Source organism: Pavona decussata, unplaced genomic scaffold (assembly GCF_977016875.1).
Source record: "Pavona decussata unplaced genomic scaffold, jaPavDecu1.1 SCAFFOLD_125, whole genome shotgun sequence".
Taxonomy (NCBI): Eukaryota; Metazoa; Cnidaria; class Anthozoa; order Scleractinia; family Agariciidae; genus Pavona; species Pavona decussata.
Window position 1 is genome coordinate 780,905 of NW_028145539.1, and position 24,396 is coordinate 805,300.

The 24,396-nt window shown below is 38.5% G+C and overlaps 2 protein-coding genes across 3 annotated transcripts; one reads left to right on the top strand and one right to left on the bottom strand.

The window, feature by feature from the left end:
- Positions 1–286: 286 nt before the first annotated feature.
- LOC146469281 (RNA-binding protein NOB1-like) lies at positions 287–12,670 on the bottom strand. Of its 2 annotated transcripts, none has more exons than XM_085123522.1 (7): positions 12,449–12,670; positions 8,724–8,857; positions 8,577–8,633; positions 7,975–8,385; positions 7,592–7,689; positions 2,601–2,745; positions 287–699 (listed from the first exon to the last, which is right to left on the bottom strand). In XM_085123522.1, the coding sequence occupies exons 1-7, from the start codon at positions 12,657–12,659 to the stop codon at positions 436–438; spliced, it is 1,320 nt and encodes a 439-aa protein (XP_084979648.1). In that variant the 5' UTR covers positions 12,660–12,670; the 3' UTR covers positions 287–435. The 2 variants fall into 2 exon arrangements, with proteins under 2 accessions (XP_084979648.1, XP_084979646.1); XM_085123520.1 differs by having other exon boundaries at positions 7,975–8,388.
- A 3,127-nt stretch (positions 12,671–15,797) lies between these two features.
- LOC146469282 (uncharacterized) lies at positions 15,798–20,911 on the top strand. Its single transcript, XM_085123523.1, has 10 exons — positions 15,798–16,290; positions 16,432–16,493; positions 16,844–17,013; positions 17,147–17,297; positions 17,414–17,500; positions 17,923–19,438; positions 19,730–19,784; positions 19,932–20,060; positions 20,288–20,398; positions 20,517–20,911. Exons 1-7 carry the CDS (start codon positions 16,259–16,261, stop codon positions 19,779–19,781), a joined length of 2,070 nt encoding a protein of 689 aa, XP_084979649.1. The 5' UTR covers positions 15,798–16,258; the 3' UTR covers positions 19,782–19,784; positions 19,932–20,060; positions 20,288–20,398; positions 20,517–20,911.
- Positions 20,912–24,396: the final 3,485 nt, after the last annotated feature.

Genomic DNA, 24,396 nt, shown 5'->3' on the forward strand with positions numbered 1-24,396 from the left:
ATGACAATGTATTGCATACATTTTCCTAGTTGCAATACGAGTAGTGCTAGGTTGTCAACTAAATGTTCCTCGTAAACTCTGAGTAGGGTAGTACATAGAACGAACATGGAGATCAGACCTTGTGTCAAGTGGTCGCTTACAAGAGGTTACAAACAATGCAAAATTGTAATAACGTCACCTCAAAAAGTGGTCGCAATCGCTTATGAGAGGTGATCGTTTACGAGAGGTTTGGTGTTTTTGATAGGTGGTCGCTTATGGGAAGTGGTCCCACATGGAGGTTCGACTGTTTTAGAATCAGTAGTATACCTTTAATTCTGACACAAATACCACGCTTACATTTGTATGCTACAGAAAGCCATAAGGTGCCAGCTGATAGCTCTTACAAGAAGGCATATAAATTAATGACAAGGAATTAAAAACGAGCTGGCCTGTAGATCACTTTTTGTTTCTCCGTGCACTCTTTTTTCTGACTTCATTTGGATTCTTGTTGTTTTGTGAACCCTTCAAGTGATATCCCAGCTGAGAGGCTCGGCTGGTCACGTCTTTAGCAGCAAATGGGGAAGCCCGCGCGACGTAATCCGCATCAAATACATTCACGTGATCCTTACTGCGAGGCAGACGGTGTTGACCACGCGGTTGATCTTCACTGAGAACTGGGGCGTCACTTTGACGACCGCCCCTAGGTAAAGGAAGTGGGAACTACATAGAGGAAAAGGAAAAAATCAGTAAGTGTAAAAAAACATCCATCCAAATCTGATATGAATCTGTCATGTGAAAGTGGCGAACGCCGAGCAGCAAAAACTAAAGAAAAATTTTGTTGCAAGGTTCCTGTCTGAAGTCCCGTATCCCGGTCCAGTAGTTTTGACGACTCTACCAAGGAGTGACCTTTGAATTTCTAGGTGTGGTGCTAGACAGCAGGAGAGACCACTAGCTCTCACCCGGCATTGCTGTTGTAAACTACTCATGGAGGGGTTGTGCTGTTTCTCCAATTTAAGTACAGCCCCAATCTTCGTACTGAAGTTGGAAGACGAGATCTTTCTTCAAGCTCTTTGCTGAGGGTGATGCCAAACTCGTGACAAGCTAGCTAAAGTTGCAAGCCTCTATTTTTTTGTTTGTGTGTATGTGTGGTTTGGGGGTGGTGCTGTACGACAAAAAAAACAAGAGGTCGTCAATTGCAGGTTATATGCATTTGTAGTGTAACCCTTGACAAATGGTTCAGTATTTCAACTGACGCTGTTAGAGAACGTACGTGACAAGACCGTAACGTGGTATGGTTAATTTATCGCTCACCAGGGCTGTACGGATCACAGAAGCAAAACCCACCTATGGCACTGATAACGGTGAATTTACCTCTGAACTACACTTTACATTTAACAGCTACCTCTCCCTCCTTTCGACCTCATCGTGTACGCTAGCCTCCCACGCAGACGTTCTTAGGGGTTCGTCACGCGTTCCTGCCCCACGAACGTCTGCTGAAACGAACAGCCACTTCCGTTCGTCGGCAAATTGCCTTTGTCTGAACAGACCAATCAGCATTGACTCATTATGACAAGTAAAGCCAATCACATACTGCGAAACAACGGAAATCATCACCCGTGGAGATATTTTCGCTTCCGGACGTGCATATACGATTGAAATTTTTCCTTCCACAACACCCTGCATTTTCTTCAGTGATTTCACTGAGAGAAGCGGCATGAATTCCAAGATTTGCCAGTTTGTCTACCTGGTCTTTCATAAGATTTACAAGAGGCGAAACCACAACAACAATCAGTGGCCAGCAGCTTCAAGAATTGAATAGCCCATTTTACAGTTGTGTGCTTAGTGACTTGGCCTTGATTGGAAATGAGGCTGAAGGTGACCTAGTTTTGATACAGACCTCACTGTTTTTCATATGTAAATGCAAACTAGTTAGCATAAGAACAGCATGATCTACATATGAAAAGCAATGAGGTTTGTATCAAACCAAGGTCACCCCCAGCTTCGCTTTCAATCCAAGGCCAGGTTGCTACGAACACAACTGTAAAATGGACTATTGTAAACAAACGATAGAGCTTGATAAATAAGTGACTTTCCATAACCAGTTGGAAGGTTTACGAACACATCAGTTTTCTTCTGCGCAAATTGCACTATGACTTGACTCTTTGATACGCATTCAACTCCTTTATACCAAACGTTTGGCACACATGACCAAAAACCCCGGGCCAAAACCACATTTAAGTCCGCCATCCTGCCTCGGGTAATATTTTTAATATCAAACACAAGTTTACCCAAAGTTGGGAAACGGTTCCTGATTGGTCCGCAGTCGACGAACGGAAGTGGCTGTTCGTTTCAACAGACGTTCGTGGGGCAGGAACGCGTGACGAAGCCCTAAGAACGTCTGCGTGGGAGGCTACGTGTACGCCCAAGACTTTTAAATCTGAAAACGCTTATTGAAATATAAGTATGCAAATTGAGTAAAATAACCCTTGTAGTAACCTTGTATAGTAGACTAAAATGTACCCAGAGGACCCCTATGTTCTGAATTTTTCGCCAAAAGAGCTGATCTTGTCAGTACAAGATAAGGTTCATCATCGTCATCAAATACTGACAGCTATACTGACCTTTTTCCCCCTGATGTTGAACGGTTTGTTCGTATTTGGGACTTGGTAATGAGTGACACCATTTTGATCAACACTCACTGATACCTTGAGGAGAGTATTATTACCGCACCACGGGCAAAACTTCTTTCCTAACTGTCTTGTTACTCTGAAGAAATAAACTATAATTGTTCAGGATGTTTGGTTTTAGCAACAGAGTTGATAACGTAATTTGGCCACCGTAAAAAGATTCGAATGCTGACGTTTCGAGCGTTAGCCCATCGTCAGGGCGAATCAAAGAATTATGGGTTGTATGTTGTTGATATAATAAACAGCGGGGAGCATGGTAACGTGGAAGACAAGAATAATTTAGTCCAATGAAAATGCGTCGTTTTATTCCGTGGGGATTAAGAGTGCCGATTTGGAAGATGAATTTTCTTCTAAGCTTTTACGGCTTTCCGTATTTCCATGATGTAGCGAAATGCCGCAGACTGTCATGTGTTGGTGAGAATGGTTGGGCACATTAAGGGACGGACCATTAGAAAAGTGATGGGGGGGGGGGGGTGGGGGATTTTCAGTTTGCAGGAATTTTTTTTTTGGTCAGTGCTTGTGCAGGAATTTTTTTTTCGGTTGATACCCTCTGCACGAAATTTTTTTGTTTGTTGTTGTTGTTTTCCAGAAAAAAAAACACTTTAAATGAAGGATTTTTAAAAAAAGTTGTACTTTGTGGGCTTGGAATGATTACCTTTAACCCCTGAGACAATATCTAAAAATTACAGCATAATGGTCAAAACTAAACAAAAACAACGAAATTAGTGTCTAAGTAGTATCTAGTGCTGGTAGTAAAATCAGCCTCATACTTAAATAAAAGACTGGTCATCATTTTAAAATAATTTAAATCAAATTTCACGTACTGTCTGTTTATTGATTGTTTACTCTTTAACACATTTTAATAACAATTGATTCAACAATTTTCAAAACTGTTGGCGCCAAGAAATCTTATGAAATATTTCATAACAAACACTTCAAGTAGTATATAATCTCTTTTTTAAAAATAAGTACTAGTGAGCAGCACACAGCAACGAATCTTGTTAACTTGTTTCATTATCCGACCGGTTTCATGTGATAACTACACACTTCGTCAGGGATTGAACAAGATAGTTTGGGGAACTTATTTTATACCCAAATTTTACAGTACAAATGACGTTCCACTAGGGTGTGAACAGCAAAAACACTCACAGACATACGCGCAGGATGTTACAAAAATCTTGCCGCTAGGTGTGTAATGTATAATTATGGGGCTCACGGATTTAACGTTAAATCCATGAGCCCCATAATTATACATTACACATGCACCTAGCGGCAGGATTTTTGTAACATCCTGCACGTATGTCTGTGGGTGTTTTTGCTGTTCACACCCTATTGGAACGTCATTTGTACTGCAAACTTTAGGTATAAAATAAGTTCCCCAAACTATCTTGTTCAATCCCTGACGAAGTGTGTAGTTATCACACAAAACCGGTCGGATAATAAAACAAGTTAGCAAGATTCGTTGCTGTGTGCTGCTCACTAGCACTTATTTTTAATAAATTGACCAGTTACAAACACAAAACAAAATACTGAGTTGTAGTAAGGGTAAATTCCAGCCACGACACAAAATGTGGGGTTGGTTTGTTGTTCATACAAAACAAACTTCCACAAAAAAACTTTAGATTTTCAAAACATTAAAAAGGCCATTTTGGGGCATTCTGGAAGAAATGTTCTGTCATTAAAACACTAAAAGGTATTTTCTATAATAATTCCTTAATCTCCTTCTGCAAGAATTTTTTTTCTTCCGTCTCGGCTTGCAAGAATTTTTTTTCGGGCATTTTGGCTTGCACAAATTTTTTTTTTTGTATTTTCCCCACCCCCCCCCCCCCCCAATCACTTTTTTAATGGTCCGTCCCTAAAGTATCGAGCGACTGTTTTAGATGCGTCCTTGTTAGAGATGACTGTTCGCGAACATGATCGGTCACCTAGAGTAGTGAGGGAGGGACCACGGTTTCCGGATTTTCGCGGTGGTTTCTGATTAATACGCGGTGGCATACATTAACGATGATGACGTCACCGCCTATTGTCTTGATCACTCATTATAGGATGACGTCATATTTTATTTTAGCCTTACCAACAGGTTATGAACTGCTTTGACAGATTTATCAATGATGTCATGCTCTATTTTTAACTTATGGCAGTCATGGGCGGTATCACCGGTTTGACAGGTTTTTGAAGTTATTTTTGGATACATGACATCATATAGTACATACATACATACTTTATTGTATAGCTCCTCTTTGGAGGCCGTTCCGCCATACGTGAAAATAAAAATAATAATAATAATGAAAACTATTTACATTTGGATGATAATATAGAGAGAAAGAAAAAAATACGATAAGCTCCTGGATCTACAATTTCTAAGCTAAAGAATCTGCATTCGGAAGTCTGTTTAGAAAAAAACAAAAAAACAAATACGCGCGACACCCACGCGTGTGTCTAAGAAAAATAAGGGCACATAACTACAAATGGCCCGTTTGTCTCCTTTTGGTGTGGTTTTGGCCTTTCAGGCCTGTGTTTGGCCTTTTCTGACACTCTATATAACCTGACTTTTACCGAAAACTCGGAGATAATGAAAAATATTTGTCGTTTGTGTTTCTCGCCTAAATTAACTAAGCACCTTTCCCGCCTAATGACCAAAAAAGATTCGTCTCAGGTTGAGCTTTGTTGAGGATTAAAGAGTTAATACAGTCTTTTGTTGTCTTTGTCTATTACAGCGCTCGGATTAAGAATGTTCCGGTTCATTCAACCTCTCTTCACGGTCCGTCAGCCACTAATTATGCAGAAGCAGTGACTTAAACCAAAACCTACATTTGCATAAAAACTCTACGGAAAAAGCCAATTAACTTATCATAAACAATAGACAGCTTAAGTTCATAGAAATAATCAATTAAAACACAATCAAAACACGCGACTACTAAATGCTTGCTTTTAAACAACGCACATTGCTTGAGAGACCTGAAAAGAACTTTATTGCCTTTAAATAGAGAATAAAAAAAAATATAAAATCGTTTAACTACCAGAGATTTTGAAGGAATTAAGGTAACTCTCAACTCTATCTCCGAATCACCGAGTTTGCTTTCGTATGTTTATAAAAGTCATCTGTTCCTATACCTCAGAACGGGTTATGTCTGATTTAATTGTTGCTTTTTTAAGGGAATATATTGGTTTCAATACGACAACTTAATGTGGACAGCGATATCGTTATCTGTAAACGTTTTTACCACGATGTCTAATTGGCGGTGTGTGTGTGTGTGTTTAAACACGCACAATTTAGGAGCAAGGAATTTATGAACCGGAACATTCTTAGTCCGAGCGCTGAAATAAACAAAGCCAACAAAAGACTGTATTAACTCTTTAATCCTCAACAAAGCTCAACCTGAAACGAATCTTTTTTAGTCATTAGGCGGGAAAGGTGCTTAGTTAATTTAGGCGAGAAACACACACGACAAATATTTTTCATTATCTCCGAGTTTTCGGTAAAAGTCAGGTTATATAGTGTCAGAAAAGGCCAAACACAAGCCAGAAAGGCCATAACCAGGCCTGAAAGACCAAAACCACGCCAAAATGGCAAAAAAGAAAACAAACGGGCCATTCGTCATTATGTGTCTTTATTTTAGTCAGACACACGCGTGGGTGTCGCGCGTATTTGTGTTTTGTTTTTTCTAAAAAGACTTCCGAATGCAGATTCTTTAGCTTAGAAATTGTAGATCCTGGAGCTTGTGAGTGGCCAAAGGGCTTTTGCCTTCCGTGGAGGAAAAATCTACAATAATTTATCAAAGCATCTCAGATACACGGGAAAACTTAGCGTTTTTAAAAAGAGATTGTTTAAGGGTTTTTTTAATTCATATATTGTTTATTATCGTATTTTTTTCTTTCTCTCTATGTTAACATCCAAATGCAAATAGTTTTCATTATTATTATTTTTATTTTCATGTATGACGGAAGAGCCCCCAAGGGGCGCTATACAATAAAGTATGTATGTATGTATGTATGTACTATATGATGTCATGTATCCAAAAATAACTTCAAAAACCTGTCAAACCGGTGATACCGACCATGACTGCCATAAGTTAAAAATAGAGCATGACATCATTAATAAACCTGTCAAACCAGTTCATAACCTGTTGGTAAGGCTAAAATAAAATATGACGTCATCCTATAATGAGTGATCAAGACAATAGGCGGTGACATCATCGTCGTTAATGTATGCCACCGCGTATTAATCAGAAACCACCGCGAAAATCCGGAAACTGTGGTCCCTCCCTCACTACTACCTAGTCTCCTTCCTGTCTCACCAATGTATAAATGTTTAAATAAAGTGCATTTTATGCAATAAATTACAGAAGCACAGGTGCATGTAAAACGATCAGTGATTTTCGTAGATCTCTTGGGTCCCGAATGAATGAAAAGGCAAGTTTTGCATCGTGCGCATTTTTAAACTACCAGATTGATTATCGGATTTGCGTACGCTTCTTACAAGAAAGTTACCTATGTTTTAATCGCGTTTGAATGAAATTAGTGGAGAATGTAAAACAATTGTACCAGTTTTAGGGTCATTTTGTAGCAATTTGAAGTTCTTCAAATGATGCTTGTGACTGTATGGTTTATGTGGATGAATAATGAATGAAATTTTCTCACTCTTTTCCTTCTGTGACGTTTGCAGTTCCTGACTGTCGATCAATTTGTTGAGCGCGTCGTCGGCCCGTACTGAAACTTTGATATCAAGGAAAGCGACGGAGGTTTCAGAAATTTCCCAGCGAGATACATGTACCAGCATTAAGGAAAAAAAAATGCATATATATTTTTATCAAAGGATGCTACCAGAGTGCCATAATGTAAACATCCATAGTCAACTAGTCATTACATCAACAGGAACTCTCAGTCTTTGCAAACTTCATGGTATTAACATAAAGGAAATGTACCTGAAACACGCATGACATTTTAACACATAGCTTCGCGCTTCCTTGATCAACATACCATCCAGTGAAATAACGTGGATTCCCATCTGAATCAGCACATTCTAAAATGAAACAGAAAACATTTACTTGTTGAATCTCCTGTGGTCAGTGCTTGTTATACCTGAATGCTTTTTCAAGCTTCAGTACCTACAAGTACATTGTAAACAACATTGAGATTTGCACATTTCTGGCTTAAAGTACATATGGTACACTTTGTCACCAACTGAGGAGACTTAAGAAATTGTATTACAGATATCCTATGCTACTTCTTATGCACTTAACTAAAGCACTGCTAGTTGGTACTGGCAATTTTTTTTGAAAAAGAGAGAATTTAGAAAAGAGATTACCTGAATTGCAAAGTCAGTAGTAAGACAACCCACAGTGACATCAGATGCAGGGGCTGCACTAAAGCCACCTCTGCCCATCTCATCCTTGACATTGCTAATATTATCAGGCGTAATCCAGCCATCATCATCACTCTTGCTGTTCAAGTCACTATCAATTTCATTGTCATCATCTCCGCAAAATTCGTCTTCGTTATCTCCAGAGTCATGTAATGCAGAGTTACATGCAATAGTTGTCAGGGTTTCCATTCCAGTTGACTGACCATTCTTATCACTGCTAAGATCGCTTTCCTCTTTCAGTCCATCAATAATCTCTAGTTCTCTTGTCACTGTTAATTGTTTATCCTCTTTTTTCTCTGTCACATCCATTTCATCTTCATCTTGTTTGTTTTCTCTATTTTCCACTTTTGATTTCTGCTTGTGTACATAAAACAATGATTGTGAAGATTGTGAGATTAAATAAGTATAGATTTATACCGGTACATGTACATGTACAGTGTACATGTAATGTAAAGCAAGTTCATCCTGTTAGCTACCACAATTCAAAGAAACTTTTCAATTAAACAAACTTTGATAGTTTTGTGGGAAAACAACAAAAAACCAACCTTCTCAAAAAAGAATCCAGGAACTGTCTTTCCTGTGAAACCCTGAGAGATGTCAACCTTAAAAACATAGTTAACAACAAACTAATGAATTTAGTATGCAAAGCAAGACAAAGGACAATAAATTACATTACAAAAATTACAACTGACCTGTTTGGAGGGCACTGTATTTATGTGGTCTGTTCCACAGTGCTCCTTTTCCAGCTGGTAAGTAAGAGCTAAAACTCTCAAGTCCACAACAGAAAGACTTTTGAAATCTCCTGTGAGTTTGGCAAACTCAGTTACTATGAAATAAGGAAACACAAAATTACCTATATGGTTAAATGTGACTACCAGACACTCAACTCGAACACTTCATTGTTTATGAAATGTACTTATGACCTTCTAATGCAAAAATGGTAGCAGCACTCAAGAAAACCACAGATGCTCATAAAATCAGCCTATTCAATCAGACTTAAAATAAAAAGAAACGTACACACATCATAAAATTTTACTGTATTTATTACTGTTGGTAATTAAAAAAGCACTCTCTTTTATAATATCTTTTCATTCACCAGTTCAATTACTGACTTGGCTCACAGAGCTCTTTGATCCCATGAGGAAAGGAATGGCAAATTCTAGACATGTGGTTCATTTGTTCATTATTTTAATATGCAAGGCTAAAACTGTGGCACTTGCATCTCAACTTCCGACATACTTTCACTTGAACAGTATGTACAACACTTTTGAGTGCGGTCATTTTTTCCAATTCATTTCTTGAGAAATCAGTCAAGCAACAAGCTCATTAGTTTCTCGACTAGAAACTTAAAAGACTTGCCTCGAAACTCGACTCAACACTTGGTCCTTGAAATTATCGAGGATCAAGAGTTGAGCCTCAAGTACTTTTGAGCAATACTGTAAATAGAAACAACCGGATAATACAGACACTTTGGCATGTCCCCTTGGTGTCCATATTAAGCAGGTTTCACTGTATCATGTGATTTATAATAATTTTTCTTTCACAATCACAAGTAACACTGAATGGATGGATGGATGGATGAATGAATACTTTATTAAAGTGTCTGGGTGTTTAGCAGCACTAATGTCAATAAGTTTGTTTTATAAGATCATTTTGAGAAGAACACAGGGCAATTTTAAATGTTAAGAAAAGAAAGAAAGAAAGAAAGAAAGAAAGAAAGAAAGAAAGGCCTATGAAACAAATGTGATGGTATATTTCCAGCCTGGTAAATGAATGAGAATGATGTATTATTCTAGAAAGTGACACAGGCATACTCGGAAAAAAGAAGAAATCTGAGTGCTCCTATCAGGAGTCGAACCTAAGACCTTCCGATTACTAGTTCGGATGCTCTACCACTGAGCTACAGGAGACTCGTGGGAGCTAAGGCCATTAAACTTGGTTCATGGGACAAATATCCTGCATACTGCAAGGATTTAAATGTTGAACGTGTGGTAAATGAAATAAATGTGATGGTGTATTTCCAGCCTGGTAAATGAATGAGAATGATGTATTATTCTAGAAAGTGACACAGGCATACTCGGAAAAAAGAAGAAATCCGAGTGCTCCTATCAGGAGTCGAACCTAAGATCTTCTGATTACTAGTTGGGATGCTCTACCACTGAGCTACAGGAGACTCGTGGGAGCTAAGGCCATTTAACTAGGTTCATGGGACAAATATCCTGCATACTGCTAGGATTTAAATGTTGAACGTGTGGTAAATGAAATAAATGTGATGGTATATTTCCAGCCAGGTAAATGAATGAGAATGATGTATTATTCTAGAAAGTGACACAGGCATACTCGGAAAAAAGAAATCTGAGTGCGCCTATCAGGAGTCGAACCTAAGACCTTCTGATTACTATTTCGGATGCTCTACCACTGAGCTGCAGTGGTAGAGCATCTGAACTAGTAATTGGAAGGTCTTAGGTTCGACTCCTGATAGGAGCACTCAGATTTTATTTTTTCCGAGTATGCCTGTGTCACTTTCTAGAATAACACATCATTCTCAAAGAAAGGCCTAGTTAAGAACTTTTCCAAACATTACAATCCCATTATCAATAAAAACTCAATCAGCTTTTGGCTTTGTTCTGACATTTTAAGGTTTACCCATGGAGGTTTTTAAAATAAAAATCACTGAGGTTATTGAGGTAAATTTGAGCCAAGTGAAATTAGTTTCAGTTAGTGGGTAGTTTGAGTTAATGGGCAGTAAATGACTGAAAATATGGGCTCAAACCCAGGGGAAATGATATGCCATTTCATTTAGCGGGGTTATACTGTATTCCTTGTTAAAGAACACCTAACCCCCTAATTTTTTTCTTTTCGCTTTAAGAAATAATCTTATTGTTTACAGCATTTCCTCAAAAAAAAATTTGATTTGGTTATACTCTTGATTATGTGCCCCGTAAAAGACGTAACATCAGGAGTAAAAAGACGCCAGTTTGGTTCACGACCAAGTTATCAGGGGCATGTCACTAGTTGCTTTGTGACATCAAAACAAAAACTTGTAGTTTAGTGCGAGCTTTGTTTTGCTACATTTCTCTTAATGTGTCTCCCAAATATTTGGAAGAATGGGGACCGTTTTCTTTGCCAGGGCTGTAGTAACCAGAAAGACCATTCAAAAAAAGGATACTGCTAGCTGTACATCGTACCTTGTTTTGATGACAAAAAACCAGAGGTGAAGAAACAGAGTAAGGCAAAGCGAGAGCCTTCCAAGCACTCCGTAATAAGCTGGCAGAGAAAATAACCCTTAGGACGGTATACCAATCATACAAAGAATTTGAAATAACAAACCCGGCAGTCGTGTGTTTGCAACAATTTATGCTGTTAGAGAATCAACCAATCTTCATCAAAAGTTACAAGCTTACTCATAAATTATTGTCATTGTCTCGTTGTTTAGAAACTTTACCTTGTACTGATTCTGGATGTTTAAAATGGCCTTTTTGAGTCAGTGGCCACTTGCAAGAGGAGGTTGTGCATGGAAACAGCACTTTAATTGAACATAAGCTACCTTGTGTTATTGAAGAGTTCAGATAAATATAATAAACTTTAAAGAGAGCCAGCACAGGTGAGTTACTGTGCACTACCACAGAATTTTACAAGAAACCCTTACAGCGATAATGTTCAGTTACAAATTGCTATCAAATACGACCATGCCAGTAAAGGCTGGGCTTTCATCTGTCATGTCTGAGAGAAGACTATAGTGCACAACCCTTTTATTTTGTTCTCAAAATTTGAGTAAATATATATGTAAATGTGGAAAAACAAACAGTTGTAATTTAAGGACTAATAACTGCATATACAAAAAGGAGGCTTGCATATTGGAGGGTAGCTATAACTTTTGTTGATTGCAAAAGCTGAACAGCTGATTCTATCAATCAAACAAAAAGTTCTTTTTTTCAGGATAGAAAATTTATAATTGAAATTTTGTCAATATTTGCAGAGTATGTAAGGTAAGGTAAGCCTATTTTTCTGCTATTTTCCCATACAAAAGTCTTGAGAACTAGTGATTTGGGACAATTTGCAAGAAACTGTATTAAAAAGACAAATAGCAAACCAGTTTTATCAAAAAATTACATTGTACTGGAATTCATCTTTCATTCTACGCAAAAAGAAATTCAACAGGTCATAAAAATTCGACGTTTTAACCAAATCAAAAAACTTTTGCGAAGAAATGATCCAGGTAATATATAGAGAAGATTTATTTGAGCGAAAAAAAAAATCGGAGTTAGGCTCAATGACTCCCTAATTGGCCCTTGCGAGTTTCCATTGACTATGCTTGGAAATCTGGAGCCCCAAGTCAGTTATCGCGATACTGATAATACAGGGAGTGCAAGAGTATTCTACTTTTATCTGTCCGAGCTAAGCTATGACGAGTTACCTGTGTGAAGTGCCTTCGCTGAAGGCTGTCTGAAGTGCACAGTGTAAGGTAACACGGACAGACGCTGCCGAGTTGCCGCATCTCTGATCTCATTTACAACTTCCTCAACTGTGTACACATTCTCACACATATCTTGAAGAGGGGCATTTTTAAGAAAAGCAGCTGAATCCGCCACAATACATTGTACTTTATTCTTCCTTCCCTCCGCCATTTCGTCCTCAGAGAGAAGGTGCACCCGATTCACGCAACCCCTATGGGTGATACCCGCTGAAAATGCACCAAATTACGCGGGCATCGCCCGCTGTAGTACGTACTATAGTACGATCCCAGTACACAACGGCGGCCTATTTCACCACGAACAGTACAGAGGAAGTGAAACCGTTCTAATTTTAATCAAATAAAGACTATTTTTCTGTATTGATTAAGTGGAGTATGAAATGACAGAATCCAAACGTTTTAAATTAACTATTTGATGTCAAAAGTCCCAAAGAAAAAAAAAATAAAAATAATTGTACCCCGAGGACGAATAGGGCGAATTTCAATTGACAGAAATTAAGGTTAATTTAATCGTTTTGGTATAAACCCCTTCAGCATCTTAGGTAAAAATGCTTTCAGCAACCATCTGGTTGTTTTAAGGTGTAAAAAAAGAGCAATCAGCTTCCGAGCTGCATACGTACTCGACGGGCAGTTTTAAGGCGGGCGAGTTCGAGGAAAAGATTTCATAAGAATTCACCTTAAACGAAATTTTATTCAATGGATTTGAATTTGCAAAGTGATCGAACTCTTGAAATAAATCGTTTTCAGCGACCATGTTGTGTTTTAAAGGTGTAAATAAAGAGTATGTGTGCTCGTGAGCGAGTGCATTCTGGGTCACGGCGTACTATATTATGCTGTTGACGGGCATTTTGTAGACGGGCAAATTAGAAGGAGAAATTAAAATTATTATTCTCCTAAATTAAAGTTTATTTTGATGGTATTGGTCTAAAAGTCATCGAACTCTTGAAAGAAAACATTTTCGGGACCAAATTGTGTTTTAAAGGTGTAAATAAAGAGTTTCGTGTGCACGTGAGCGAGTGCATTCTGGGTCACGGCGTACAAAATTATGCTGTTGACGGGCATTTTTGAAACGGGCAAAGTAGAGGGAAAAATTAAAATTATAATTCTCCTAAATTAAAGTTTATTTTGATGGTATTAGTGTAAAAGTGATCGAACTCTTGAAATAAAACGTTTTTAGCGATCATGTTGTGTTTTTTAAGGTGTAAATAAAGAGTACGTGTGCTCGTGAGCGAATGCAGTCTGGGTCACGGCGTACTATATTATGCTATACACAGGCATTTTGTAGACAGGAAAATTAGAAGGAGAAATTAAAATCATTGTTCTCCTAAATTAAAGTTTATTTTGATGGTATTGGTGTAAAAGTCATCGAACTCTTGAAATAAAATGGTTTCAGGGACCGTGTTGTGTTTTAAAGGTGTAAATGAATAGTTCGTGTGCGCAGTCTGGGTCACGGCGTACTATATTATGCTATAGACGGGCATTCTTGAAACGGGCAAAGTAGAGGGAGAAATTAAAATTGTTATTCTCCTAAATTAAAGTTTATTTCGATGGTATTAGTGTAAAAGTGATCGAACTCTTGAAATAAAACGTTTTTAGCGATCATGTTGTGTTTTTAAGGTGTAAATAAAGAGTACGTGTGCTCGTGGGCGAATGCAGTCTGGGTCACGGCGTACTATATTATGCTATACACGGGCATTTTGTAGACAGGAAAATTAGAAGGAGAAATTAAAATCATTGTTCTCCTAAATTAAAGTTTATTTTGATGGTATTGGTGTAAAAGTCATCGAACTCTTGAAATAAAATGGTTTCAGGGACCGTGTTGTGTTTTAAAGGTGTAAATGAAAAGTTCGTGTGCGCAGTCTGGGTCACGGTGTACTATATTATGCTATAGACGGGCATTCTTGAAACGGGCAAAGTAGAGGGAGAAATTAAAATTGTTATTCTCCTAAATTAAAGTTTATTTCGATGGTTTTAGTGTAAAAGTGATCGAACTCTTGAAATAAAACGTTTTTAGCGACCATGTTGTGTTTTTAAGGTGTAAATAAAGAGTTCGTGTGCTCGTAAGCGAGTGCAGTCTGGGTCACGGCGTACTATATTAAACGGGCAAAGTAGAGGGAGAAATTAAAATTATTATTCTCCTAAATTAAAGTTTATTTCGATGGTATTGGTGTAAAAGTGATCGAACTCTTGAAATAAAACGTTTTTAGCGAAGATGTTGTGTTTTTAAGGTGTAAATAAAGAGTACGTGGTCTCGTGAGCGAGTGCAGTCTGGGTCACGGCGTACTATATTAAACGGGCAAAGTAGAGGGAGAAATTAAAATTATTATTCTCCTAAATTAAAGTTTATTTCGATGGTATTGGTGTAAAAGTGATCGAACTCTTGAAATAAAACGTTTTTAGCGAAGATGTTGTGTTTTTAAGGTGTAAATAAAGAGTACGTGTGCTCGTGAGCGAGTGCAGTCTGGGTCACGGCGTACTATATTATGCTATGGACGGGCATTTTTGAAACGGGCAAATTAGAGAAAGAAATTAAAATTATTATTTTCCTAAGTTAAAGTTTATTTCGATGGTATTGGTGTAAAAGTGATCGAACTCTTAAAATAAAACCTTTTCACGGAACATGTTGTTTTTAAAGGTGTAAATGAATAGTTCATATGCTCGTGAGTGAGTGCAGTCTGGGTCACGGCGTACTATATTATGCTATAGACGGGCACTTTGTAGACGGGCAAATTAGAAGGAGAAATTAAAATCGTTATTATCCTCAATTAAAGTTTATTTTGATGGTATTGGTCTAAAAGTCATCGAACTCTTGAAAGAAAACATTTTCGGTACCAAATTGTGTTTTAAAGGTGTAAATAAAGAGTTCGTGTGCACGTGAGCGAGTGCATTCTGGGTCACGGCGTACTATATTATGCTGTTGACGGGCATTTTTGAAACGGGCAAAGTAGAGGGAGAAATTAAAATTATTATTCTCCTAAATTAAAGTTTATTTTGATGGTATTGGTCTAAAAGTCATCGAACTCTTGAAATAAAACGTTTTCAGCTACCATGTTGTGTTTTTAAGGTGTAAATAAAGAGTTCGTGTGGTCGTGAGCGAGTGCAGTCTGGGTCACGGGGTACCATATTATGCTATAGACGGGCATTTTTGAAACGGGCAAGTTAGAGGGAGAAATTAAAATTAAAATTCGCCTCAGTTAAGATTATTGCGATGTTATTGGTCTAAAAGTGATTGAAATCTTGAAATGAAATTGTTTTCAGGGGCCGTCTTGTGTTTTTAATGTGTAAATAAGGAGTTCGTGTGCTCGTTAGCAAGTGCCGTCTGGGTCACGTACAAAAATATGATGCTATGTACGGGCGAATTCGAGGAAGTCATGGGTATTAAATTTGATTATACACTTGCCATTAAACCTTTTCAGCTGCTATCGGACAATTTAAGGGGTAAATATAGAGTTCTGCGCCTGGACGGGCAGTTTACTAAAACATCACGCCGTACGTTTCAAGTGACTAACGTATAATGTCCACAGAATGTGTATCTATTTCAACCGGATCTCCATTTCGCAATCTCCATTTCGCAATCCTACCAGTCTAAAACAATCGTTTGCGCAATACGGGTCACCAAATACCAGATCACCAAAATAAAAAGGCCTTTTGCGTAATCACTAAAACGATGTTAACCGTCTTTTAAAGAATAGCGCTTGCTCTTAAACTTTTCGTCTTGTGACTGCCTTTAGCCTTTCCGTTTACTGTAACAATATGTCTTCTATGTCTACCTCCGAGAATTCGCGGTAAGTGCCATCCCCCTAGTTCATGCATTTAATTTTTTTTGGAATACAATATTTCGAATTTCACTTTGCTTGTGTCAATTTTCAATATATACGAAAAAGTTACTTCTGATACTTTTGAACGAGTACTTAATTGTTCTTTAGAGTGAACAAGTCACAGCTGAATGGATACAACCTTTTCTGCAAAGAGACTTCTGCTATTGACGGTTGGTTTGCTTTTGATACTTAATTTATGTTTGTGTTTGTTTAAAATGTTGCAGGCAATTTCAAGCTTATAATGCCTTATTAATAGTTTGCGAAAAGGAGACAACCTTTCGTCTATATAACCAAGAACTTGTGAAATAGTAACTTATTGAGAAATAGACAGGACAGCGTCGCACTAAAACTGGGTGGTGAACTTATATCTGCGTCACGCTATTTTCAAGATGGTATTTTTATTTCTTACTCGATATAAATAGGGATCGGATAAAATGATTTTGCTGTATGTATTGAAGGATAATTTTTTAACATCGAATATTTTACCTTATTTGCCAGCATCTTTTATTCCCTTTAACAGAGGCTGCTAAGGAGATGACTTTTGTTGAGAGGAATGCTTTCTTCGCCCTAATGTGGAAGCAGCAGCTGTCGGAAGAGGAACGGTTAGAATATAACCGAAGAGCTCTTTCGGAAGAAGTAATAACAAAAGAGGAACAGATTAAGAGAACTCTAAAGAAAGTGAAACGGGAGGTAAAATCGTGACAAAAGCATTGAATAATTTAGTAGTCTTAAACTTAATGTATTTTAAATAAATAATTTTATTTATTAGCATCCGATTTGAAGAAATGTACTTATGCTCTGATATCCCCTTTACATTTGCCAGTGCGAGAATCTGAAGGACTTAGGAGTCCGATGCCTGTTTATTTGCGATAAGGGAAAAGGCGACGTGGATGTCTTTGGCCACCCAAGAGCAATCCAGTTCGTGGAGAGCAACCGGCTTGCCCCCAAGTTCTACTCTTTTGTGAATGGAGACGGTAAGTTCCTTATTTGATATTAGCTATTAGTTGCAGTGTACAATGTACCAGTGCACTCGTATTAACTAAATCATAACGTTTTACTATTGCAACAATTATATCTTGTCTTTTTTTAGGAGTAAGGGAAGAGAGGCAAGGAAACTCTCAGTCTGAGAAAGAGGAATTGCGTAAGAAAGTTATAAAACTATTCAACAGAAAATACAGTAAGTTATTTGTTTTGAGGAAAATCATGTCATCTAATAAGCTCAAATGTGTGCTTTCATTTATAGTGTAAAAATGCCTATTCTGTTGAGGGGCCTACTTTATGTTACCTTATTTTTTGATGTAAATAGTTTTTGGTTAATATTAAAATGTGTAACAATAGTCATGTTTTTCAATCGTCAGTACAAATACCTACAGGAAACTGAAAAATATATACTGCCAACTTAGTAAAACTGAAAATACAAAAACACTCTTACAAAAATGTATTGTGCGTATTTTGTTTAAATTACTTTTCCCTCCTTTGGTGTAATATCTTGTCTGGAATAAACGTATTTTGCAATAGTATGAAATAAAAAAATTGGCATTTTTCTAAGCAAAAATGAATCAATGCTTACTCAATAATTATGTGGTTTATGTTTTCCAGGCGAAGCCTGTGGTAAGATGGACACCAGAGTGCCATACAAAGACATCAAGGAGCAGAAGATTCCCTTGGATGTCTTGAATATGGGAACGATTCCATTCAAACATCCATCTAGTTATGGGGTGGGAAACTTGCATAAAATAATGTCGTTGAAAGACGAAATTATTTTTAGGCTGAACAATCCAGCCTCGTCGCAACCAGCGATTACCAACTCCACGATATCAACTACGAGCACCACCACGACCACCACTCCTGCCACCAGTACTTTACCATCCTCCTCTGACTCAACAGCAACAACCACAACATCCGCTGCTCTAATAGGCACCACACCTACTGAAGCATCATTCAGCACCTCTAATAACGAATCGTCAACCTCCATATCCCGCACAACAACATCAGCATCTACAGAATCGATGTCTATCGTCCCTATTGGATCTGACTCATCTTCTTACGTGACATCAACCTCCATAACTGCTACAACATCAACCGCTGCTATCCCTGCTGGTGCACCATTAAACACCTCCACTATCCTAACATCAACCTGTTCCTCTCCTTCAGCTTCAAACGCATCCACAGCACCAGGTATCACCTTCTCCTCTGCTACAGCATCCGGAACATCTACTTTCGAAACTTCATCCTCCACAGCACCAGGTACCACTTCCTCGTCAGCCGGTCAATCCAGTAGGGGAAACCGAATACGTAAACAAACAAATCGTGATGAAGAGGCAACCCCAACATCGATCTCATCGTCTGCTACAGCATCAAACACGTCCACTTCCGCAACAACAAGCTCCATAGCACCCAGAACCACCTCCTCTGCTACAACTTCCAACACATCTTCTTCCGCAGCATCAACTTCCATAGCTCCCAGAACCACCTCCTCTGCTACAACTTCCAACACATCTTCTTTCGCAACATCCACTTCCATAGCACCCAGAACCAGAACCACCTCCTCTGCTGCAACTTCCAACACATCTACTCCCGCAACTGCAGTCCTCAGAGCCCCCAGAACCACCTCCTCTGCTACAACTTCCAACACATCTTCTTTCGCAATATCAACTTCCATAGCGCCCAGAACCACCTCCTCTGTTATAACTTCCAACACATCTACTTCCACAACTTCAGTCCGTAGAGCACCCAGAACCACCACCGCTGTTACAACTTCCAACACATCTACCTCCAGAACTTCAGTCCACAGAGCACCCAGAACCACCTCCTCTGCTACAGCAACCAACACATCTACTTACGCAACTTCAGCTTCCACATCAACCGGTCCTCCCAGCAGAGGAAAAAGGAAAAGGAAAGTAACAGAAGAGAGCGAAGATGAACGTGAACAGGAGGGGGAAAAGTGCGAGGCTTTTCTCTGCCAGACAGTGCCTTCCAGGAAAAAAATAACAAGGCAAAGGTGGATATTTTGCGAAACTTGCAAAAAATGGTTCCATTTCGAGTGTGTGGGAATCAGAAAAGCTCCCTCGGGAGACTACTACTGTGGTTGTAAGAAAAGGGAGATAAACCGATCGTAAGTATTCTATAATATCCACGATTACTAAGTCTATGGTGTCGATGAATTAAGTACTGCCCCTTTGCCACCGTTATCCTAACCTTTCAGTGGGTTGTCAGGGTTGCAATTATTTGTGATGACTAATCGTCATTATGTTAAATCGATATATTCTTCTCTTTATTTGTTCCTGATTAATCTCGTATTAAAAAAACCTAAGAAATTCGATCCTGTTTAAGTTACATAGAGGTGTAAATTTGCTGTGCCATTTTTCTCTCTAGAGCACCACTTATTTGATTTGTTTTCAAACAGGAATTACCCCTCGGGAATGTCTTTGATGCAGCGTCCTGAACTTACAGACTGAAAGGTAACATCTGCTATCCCGCCACAGTTTCGCTTTTCCCGCATCCTTTTTGACTCCTACTTTTTTTTTATTTATCATAAGCTATTATCTGTCACTTAAACAAGTTGTTGCTTAATCTCCATTATCTTATTGTTTATTGATTAACCATAGCAATATATCAAGGACATTCTCTACGCCAACATCGCCAGCGTCAGGCACACGCTTTTTCAGAACGCGAACAGGAAGGCGGATTTACTTCTCTTGAGTAGCAATTGCACGACATTTTTTTCTTCATCAATGGTGAGTAAATGGGAAAAGGTATACTCCTATTAGTCAATTGTCTCCAACGTTAAGTCTCTTACCCTCCAAAACTAAGCCACTTCTAACTTGGGCAATCTTTACTTACTTTCGTTTTGTTTTTTGATCAAAGAAAACCGTTTTTGTCATAGTGTGCATGAATTGATCTGATTGATTCCATAAACTCCTGATTACTTTCCTATTTTCATTCGTTTTCTTTTTCATCGTAGATGAGAAGGTTTACTAACGAGGTGAAATCAGTTTTGCCGGAGTTTTGGGCCGATTTTAACGATTCCAACACCAGGATGATGAGCTACGTTTTAAATGTTTTAGTGCCCGAGGTAAGTTTGTTCAGTTTTTTTCTCTTCCGACCACTTGTTAACGATGATCTTAAACCAACAGATGATTGTAAATGTCATAAGCTTTGATTTTTTGTTGGTCTCTTGTTTGCCATTTCAGGCATTAGTCTACGTCGTAATGGTTAAAGAGGAATGCTCTCGGCAAGTGGCGGAGCAGTTGTTCGGTGGCCATCAGGGAAATCAAAGCGAAGTCACAGATGATGTAGATAACGAAAGTGATAATGAGGACGAAGATTGAACGAATTACGAAGACAGTAACTTATATGTGATGATGTAATTGATATAGCTTTACAATGATGTATAGTCTGTAGTAAAACCTTTTGACAAATTATTGTTTGTGTGGCAAACCTTAAGTTGTACCTTTCTTCCAAGTTTAACCCTTTAAAAAATACATTTTTTTTTGCTCCGTTTTCTAATTGAACAGTGCCAATAGAGATTGAGCTATCCTTTTTAGCAGTGCCCGATATTTTTCTCTAAATTTAAAGAATAAGATAACTTTTTTTTTTAAATCGTTTAGATAAATAAACAAAATTTTGATGGAAATACAACAAGTGTGTCATGTTATGTCCGTAGCGGTAAGGAATTGGGGACAGTTCCAACGCTTTTCCTTTTTAAGCCCCTTTCTATACAGTAGCCACCATACTTCTCTCTACTTCACTCTCGGAGACGCAGGGAAACTAATTGTAAAGACGAGTTACCTGCCCCTTGAGTCCTAAGTTTTATTCTTCACCTAAAAATCCTACAAAATTTCTGTAATGTCCCCTGGCGTTTTACACTTACTCCAAGAAAATGAAAGGCTAATCAAGCTTTCTGAAAAAAGTGCATCAAAAAGGATCGGCCAACTTGGCATACATGTCGACTCGAAAAATTTCCCCTATTCTCTCTCACCTTCACTGGAAAAAAAAAACGTATTTGGGCCAATATTCTGTGCTGAAACAAGTGAAGCAACACTGCACGATTTCAAGGCAACTCATCCAAGTGCAGGATCCATCAGAAAAATGGGATATTAGGGCAAAAAAATACGTATTTGGGCCAATATTCTATTCAAACTAGTGGAAAGACACTGATTTCACGGCAACCCATCCAAGCGGCGGACTATTTTGCATTCATTACAAAGTGGGATATTAGGGCCGAAAATGCGTATTCTATTCAAACTAGTGAAACGACACTGATTTCACGGCAACCCATCCAAGCGGCGGACTATTTTGCATTCATTACAAAATGGGATATTAGGGCTGAAAATGTGTATTTGGGCCAATATTCTAATCAAACTAGTGGAAAGACACTGATTTCACGGGAACTCATCCAAGCGGCGGACTATTTCGCATTCATTACAAAATGGGATATTAGGGCAAAAAATGCGTATTTGGGCCAATTTTCTATTCAAACTAGTGGAAATACACTGATTTCACGGCAACTCATCCAAGCGGCGGACTATTTCCCATTTATTACAAAATGGGATATTAGGGTAAAAAATGCCTATTTGTGCCAATATTCTAATCGAACTAGTGGAAAGACACTGATTTCACGGGAACTCATCCAAGCGGCGGACTATTTCGCATGTATTACAAAATGGGATATTGGGGCCGAAAATGCGTATTTGGGCCAATATTCTATTCACACTAGTGGAAATACACTGATTTCACGGCAACTCATCCAAGCGGCGGACTATTTCCCATTTATTCCAAAATGGGATATTAGGGCCGAGAATGCGTATTTGGGCCAATATTCTAATCAAACTTGTGGAAATACACTGATTTCACGGCAACTCATCCAAGCGGCGGACTATTTCGCACGTATTACAAAGTGGGATATTAGGGTCAAGAATGCGTATTTGGGCCAATATTCTATTCAAACTAGTGGAAAGACACTGATTTCACGGCAACTCATCCAAGCGGCGGACTATTTCGCATTCATTACAAAATGGGATATTAGGGCAAAAAATGCGTATTTGGGCCAATATTCTAATCAAACTAGTGGAAATACACTGATTTCACGGCAACTCATCCAAGCGGCGGACTATTTCCCATTTATTACAAAATGGGATATTAGGGCCGAAAATGCGTATTTGGGCCAATATTCTAATCAAACTTGTGGAAATACACGGATTTCACGGCAACTCATGCAAGCGGCGGACTATTTCGCATCAAGAAACTCTCTTGTTCGCATTCATTACAAAATGGGATATTAGGGCCAAAAATGCGTATTTGGGCCAATATTCTATTCAAACTAGTGGAAAGACACTGATTTCACGGCAACTCATCCAAGCGGCGGACTATTTCGCATGTATTACAAAATGGGATATTAGGGCCGAAAATGCGCATTTGGGCCAATATTCTAATCAAACTTGTGGAAAGACACTGATTTCACGGCAACTCATCCAAGCGGCGGACTATTTCGCATTTATTACAAAATGGGATATTAGGATCAAAAATGCGTATTTGGGCCAATATTCTAATCAAACTTGTGGAAATACACTGATTTCACGGCAACTCATCCAAGCGGCGGACTATTTCGCATTCATTACAAAATGGGATATTAGGGCAAAAAATGCGTATTTGGGCCAATATTCTAATCAAACTAGTGGAAATACACTGATTTCACGGCAACTCATCCAAGCGGCGGACTATTTCCCATTTATTACAAAATGGGATATTAGGGCCGAAAATGCGCATTTGGGCCAATATTCTAATCAAACTTGTGGAAATACACTGATTTCAGGGCAACTCATCCAAGCGGCGGACTATTTCGCATTTATTACAAAATGGGATATTAGGGCCAAAAATGCGTATTTGGGCCAATATTCTATTCAAACTAGTGGAAAGACACTGATTTCACGGCAACTCATCCAAGCGGCGGACTATTTCGCACGTATTACAAAATGGGATATTAGGGCCGAAAATGCGTATTTGGGCCAATATTCTAATCAAACTTGTGGAAAGACACTGATTTCACGGCAACTCATCCATGCGGCGGACTATTTCGCATTCATTACAAAATGGGATATTAGGGCAAAAAATGCGTATTTGGGCCAATATTCTATTCAAACTAGTGGAAAGACACTGATTTCACGGCAACTCATCCAAGCGGCGGACTATTTCGCACGTATTACAAAATGGGATATTAGGGCCGAAAATGCGTATTTGGGCCAATATTGTAATCAAACTAGTGGAAAGACACTGATTTCACGGCAACTCATCCAAGCGGCGGACTATTTCGCATTTATTACAAAATGGGATATTAGGGTCAAAAATGCGCATTTGGGCCAATATTCTATTCAAACTAGTGGAAATACACTGATTTCACGGCAACTCATCCAAGCGGCGGACTATATCGCATTCATTACAAAATGGGATTTTAGGGCAAAAAATGCGTATTTGGGCCAATATTCTATTCAAACTAGTGGAAAGACACTGATTTCACGGCAACTCATCCAAGCGGCGGACTATTTCGCATTCATTACAAAATGGGATATTAGGGTCAAAAATGCGTATTTGGGCTAATATTCTATTCAAACTAGTGGAAATACACTGATTTCACGGTGACTCATACAAGTGCATGACTATGGCATTCATTACAAAATGGGATATTAGGGTCCCTGAGAAACCGTCGAGTAACGATGAAATGTGCACTGATACCCATAAAACGCAGATGTGCTTTGGACAAAACGTCTCGTGCCTAATTAATTCGCACAATCTGTAGTACATAGGGTCGTCAGGATTGAAAACTGTATTGGCTGAGACCTTCGAAGGAAGACTAACGCTGCTCCAGGGTTAGTTAAAAATAAAACGTATAAGTGCACGCTGTTTACAGTAAACTGGTCAGTTTATCATATTTAATTGTTTACAATCTGTTCTAAAGTTTTGCCAGTGGAAATCTCCAGTCACAAAATTTTACAATGTTTCCCCGATCTGCAAATGGGAAGCATATTAAGTCTCCATACACAACTTTAAATCGTAACTTGGGCTACAAAACCCAAA